We start from the raw sequence: 5,078 nt of genomic DNA, 5'->3' as shown, positions 1-5,078 counted from the left end.
GTCGTTGTCTTGATGACTTGCCATTAGAGCAAGTCCGGAGAATGCCTCGACTTCCGACTCCGACGACGTATCGTCCCACGTCGCCTTTAGGGCTTTTCGCTTTTGGATAGGCTTCTTACCCTTTTCCTTGTTCTTGTTCTTCAACTTGGGGCAATTGTCCTTGACGTGCCCTTCTTCGTCGTAATGGTAGCAGCGGATCGTCCTTTTCTTCTTCCCCTGCAGATGGTTAGTAGATCTGGATTTACAAAGTTTCTTGAATCTTCTTACCATCATTACCATTTCCTCGTCGTCGAGAGAAGATTCCGATTCAGGTTCGTCTCTCGAAGCATTGAGGGCGACGTTGTTCTTGGGCTCCTTCATTCCTGCACATCTTGACTCATGCACTTCAAATGTTGAAAAAAATTCTTCTAATGAAATTTTTTCTAAGTCCTTCAAAATGTAAAAAGCATCTACTAGTGATGCCCATTTTGAATTTCTTGGAAATGAATTTAAGGCGTACCTGAGCGAATCTCGGTTACTTACCTTTTCTCCGAGATTCGTGAGTCCGGTGATGATTTCTTTTATTCTGGAGTGCAGATGTGCGACTGTCTCGTCTTCCCCAAGTCGTAGGCTAGTGAGCTGATTGCGAAGCAGATCTCATCTAGCGAGTTTGGCTTCGGACGTACCTTCGTGCAGCTCGAGGAACTTCTCCCAAAGTACCTTTGCGGAGTTATATTTACCGATCCTGATGACTTCTTGAGGCGGAAGAACGCTTAGCAGATGGTACTCTGCTTTGCCGTTCGCCACGAAGTCAGCCTGCTCCTTTTTTGTCCATTTGTCTATTTCCTTGTCCTCTGGAGCTTCAAAGCCAAATTTCATTGTTAAAAATAGTTCAATATCTGTTGTAAGAAATACCTGCATCAGTTTTTTCCATGTAGCGAAGTCCCCTTCGTATTTCGGCGGGTGGATGCTTGGTCCGGCCATGACGTTGCTTCGTTCGGCGGTTAGTCCTCCTGAAGCGCCTCGGCTCTGATACCACTTGTAGGACCGTTGGACCGGCTAGAAGGGGGGTTGAATAGCCCTGCAAGAATCAAAAACGCAAACACCCTTCTCGAACTCTTAAACTAACACTTGCATAAAATAAGAGAAATAACTAAAAGCAGAAAAGTAAAAGGCACACCGAGATTTACTTGGTTACAACCGGAAAGGTTGTTAATCCAAGAAAGCGTAGCACTAGTATCTCCTTCAGGCGGAGAAGCCTTTTACAGCAATGAAGCGCACAACAGAAGCTTAAAACAGAAAAGCGTACAAGTGTATAAAGAATGCTTGAGTTCTTGGTTAATTTGAAGCTTCTGGACCAAGACTATATTTATAGCCTTGGTCGGGGCGCCTGGAAGGGTTCCGGGCGCCCTAGGGGGGATAAATTTTATCTCCCAACGTTCAGATCGAGTTTTGACTCGATCTGGTGAAAATACTGGGTCCGGGCGCCCGGAAGGGTTCCGGGCGCCCCGGGCTGCTCCAGGCGCCCCGGACCGTTCCGGGCGCCCAGGAGCCCAAAGTCAACCAACATTGACTTTTTCATCCGGGGACCACTGCTCCGGTTTGGTTCGGCTCGGTCCGGGTCTTCTACTCCGGATCCGCTTGCTTGGGTGATTTCTGCTATCCGGAAAAGGGCTCACCCGAACCCAACTTCCGGTCTTCTCAAGCGTGCTTCCCTCCGGCTTCTCGTCCCTCGGAATTGCCGCGTGTTTCCTTCTCGTCCGCCAGCGTACTCATCCGCAGTCTTCGTCCCTCGGTCGTCGACCTTCTCACTAGCTGTGTCTCTTGCTCCCCGAGCAATCTTCCGCTCCGGCTTTCGTCCCTCGGAACCACCACGCGCTTCCTTCTCGTCCGCCGGTGTACTCTTCCGCAGCACCTCGTCCCTCAAACTGTCGTCCTTCTCGTTAGCTGCGTCTTCCGCTCGACTACCTGTGTTCCTAAGCTCCTGCATACTTAGACACAAGGTTAGATACACACAGGACCTAACTTAACTTGTTGATCACACCAAAACAGCCTTGGGGTTCCAACATTATCAACATAGACTCTTGGAATTATATTGGTGTGCCTATCCAAATACGACTCCTACTTTCAAGGCAACATTGCTAGTTTGACTACTTTTCTCATGGAGGCCCCTATCACATGAACCTCATGGTAGACTTTTGGAATTATATCGGTGTGCCTCCCCCAACATGATGCCTACTTTCAAGATGATATTGATAGTTCGACTACTTTCTCAAGGAAGCCACTATCATATGAACCTTATGATTCTTAGATAGGTCAGAGAGGATCTGATATATTATAGGAATTCTAGTTGGGTCAATAAGACTTGACAACTGACTAAAGTCCATATGGAGTATATGAAAGGAAGACCTAGTTGGTCAGATGTTGAGTCAAGTGATTCTACAAATGGTAAGTCAGGTAAACAACTAGAGAAGAGAGATCTTATGAGGAACGAGTCTAGTGGGATTTTAGGAAATGGTCAAACTTAAATCCATTTTGAAAATCGAAGCTATGACCAAGACTAAATGTTGGTCATGTTAGATAAGATTTAATTCTTAATTTTAATTATCTGTGTTAACTCTATTTTGTAAGTATATTTGTTATTTGGGATGAAAATGTTTTCACTACAACAAAAACATTAAAAGACAACGGTTAAAAACCGTTGTCGTAGGCCCTTTAAAACCGTTGTAATTGACAGTGTTGTTAAAAGTGTATGTGTGTGTGTGGGGGGCTATGACAACGGTTTTAAACCGTTGTCTTTGAGTGAAAAGACAATAGTTTTGCAATGGTTTTAAACCGTTGTCTTTGAATGAAAAGACAACGGTTTAAAACCATTGTTATTCAGAGTATTTTAATAACGTAACACTGCCAGTTACAATCATTTTTAGGGCTACGACAATGGTTTTTAACCGTTGTCTTTGAGGATGATAGACAACAATAACGGTTTTAAACCGTTGTCTTTTAAATTATTATCTTTTAATACCAATATATCATATTTCAATTTAAATATATAATAAAGAATCCTAATCAAGAAAGAATATTCCCCACATCAATATCATTCAAAATGTTAGTTATACAAGAATTACAATCACAAAAGAAGAAACATATCTCATATTCAAATAAAATTTATCCCAATACAAATAAACTCTATTTACAACTAATGAACAATAGCCAAAATTCTAGAAACTTTTAATGGTGGTTCATGTCATGTAGGATTGCACTTAATTATTATCAACCCAAGTCCCATCACAATCTTCAACTTGTAGGATTTCATTGGACTCCTCTTTCTCACTTGCTTATTTTTTCATACCAACCTTTTCCAATATGAAGTTGGTGCTGAAGACTTGATAAGGTGCTTGGATGAGAATGAGAAGGGAGACGAGGAGGCAAGCCAAGCCAACCTTGAGGGAAAAGGTCACACTGTACTTGGAACGTTGGTGGCACGCTAGGAAACTTTGTCAATAGAACCTGCAAAATATAAACATATATTAAAAGATAAAAATATCCAAAACAGGGTCATTATCCCCTCAACTAGTTAGGTTTTTTATTCTACTATGAAGCATTACAATACAAACATGTCTGAACTTTAAACAATGTAAACTAACCCTCATTTAAGTAATTGTATTTGATAAAAAAGAGAAAGGATAATAAATCATGCAATTAAATTTGAATATAAAGAACAAACTTTACATTAAGCTAACAGAAGTTTTATATTGATTCTAGCAATCTCTTATTTAAATGAAATATTAATACATTGCATGTGATAGTAAGAATACATCAAGGCAACTATACATAGACTAAGAAATGAAGATTGACAAAATTACTTACAACTGCGATAGAAGGGCTAGAATCTTCCCCAGGATGAGGATGTGTTACGTCAGCACCAAATATTATAGTTGATCGGTCGCTAACAAGAGGAATGCGCCTTAACAATGCATCGACAAGAACTGTGTCCCTTCCTCCAACCTATGAATCAAGCCTTAGTAACACAAAGCAGAACAAGAAAAATATATCCACCTTCCACGTACTCACCTTTCCATTGATCTAGTAGCCAACATTGGCAAGGTACTGTTTACTCATCCTGAAAACATGCTTTGTCAAACAACATTATGAAACTAAACCAAGGCCAGTCTCACATATCTGCTTTTGATCACCTGTAATAACTATGACATATAATAATAAAGCGAACAAGGAAAAGGAAAAAAATTAAAGCTAAAAGGTTCAACCAATTGATATTTGTCAACAAGCAAAAATATCAAGTTGTGTCGAACACGATCAAGTGCAAGAAAGACATCATACCATAAAGAGAACCATCATTATCAGGCAATATTACAATGAGCAAATCAAGCTCCTTTCCCTGAGGTTGGAGTATAGTCATTGCATCATGATAGCATGTTGAAAGCGCTCTTTCAACATGATCAGGTTGAGCAGTTAGAGGAAGAAGCACAGGATCTAGAGAAAATTCCTATAAAACATGTAGATAAAAATAATGATCTATGTGGCTCTTCTTCAAATAAGATAATTAAGAATTAAGTTGCATGTAGTAAATCATATGTTGTAGTAAGAATGTCGAAGTCATACCATTCCTGATATCTGGCACATCTGAGCAAGCTCATGACAAAATCCCCTAGCCAAATTATCTTGGGCATTCTTTGCAAAATTGATACATATCCAGCTATTCACTCTCCCACAAAGAGTTGTAGCATCTTTGGCGTTTGGTTTGCATACTACACAAAGAGCTGGTCTAAAGTATTGCAAATCACCCTGTTGCCTCATCTACAAGGACATACACATGTCAAGAAGTGGCAAATGCAGTGAAAGCCAAGTAATGTATAATAGTTCTCTTATCAGTATCAAAAAATCTTCTTCTCCAGTCTCCTCTCTACTTCTTCAAGGGCTGTAAAGAAAATTTTTTCACCTCAATGGAATGCATCTATGCAAGTACATTAAGTCATCAATTTTTGCCAACAAGTTGAACAGATCATAGAAGGTTCAATCCTCACTACTTACAAAACGTAGTGCATAGTCACATACATAAGAAAATGCATACACAAGAGTCA

The 5,078-nt window shown here is 40.4% G+C and overlaps 1 protein-coding gene across 2 annotated transcripts; it reads right to left on the bottom strand.

Moving 5' to 3' along the window:
• Positions 1–3,854: 3,854 nt before the first annotated feature.
• On the bottom strand, positions 3,855–4,825 carry LOC121987205 (protein argonaute 1B-like). Of its 2 annotated transcripts, XR_006113437.1 has the most exons (3): positions 4,600–4,748; positions 4,051–4,483; positions 3,855–3,984 (listed from the first exon to the last, which is right to left on the bottom strand). XR_006113437.1 is itself a non-coding variant. In XM_042541098.1 (2 exons), exons 1-2 carry the CDS (start codon positions 4,792–4,794, stop codon positions 4,274–4,276), a joined length of 405 nt encoding a protein of 134 aa, XP_042397032.1. In that variant the 5' UTR covers positions 4,795–4,825; the 3' UTR covers positions 3,855–4,273. The 2 variants fall into 2 exon arrangements, 1 of the variants encoding a protein (XP_042397032.1); XM_042541098.1 differs by having other exon boundaries at positions 3,855–4,483; positions 4,600–4,825.
• Between the last annotated feature and the right edge of the window lie 253 nt (positions 4,826–5,078).

Source organism: Zingiber officinale, chromosome 5B (assembly GCF_018446385.1).
Source record: "Zingiber officinale cultivar Zhangliang chromosome 5B, Zo_v1.1, whole genome shotgun sequence".
Classification (NCBI taxonomy): Eukaryota; Viridiplantae; Streptophyta; class Magnoliopsida; order Zingiberales; family Zingiberaceae; genus Zingiber; species Zingiber officinale.
Note: the sequence above shows the minus strand (reverse complement) of the source record. Positions and strands in the feature narration are given on the sequence as shown.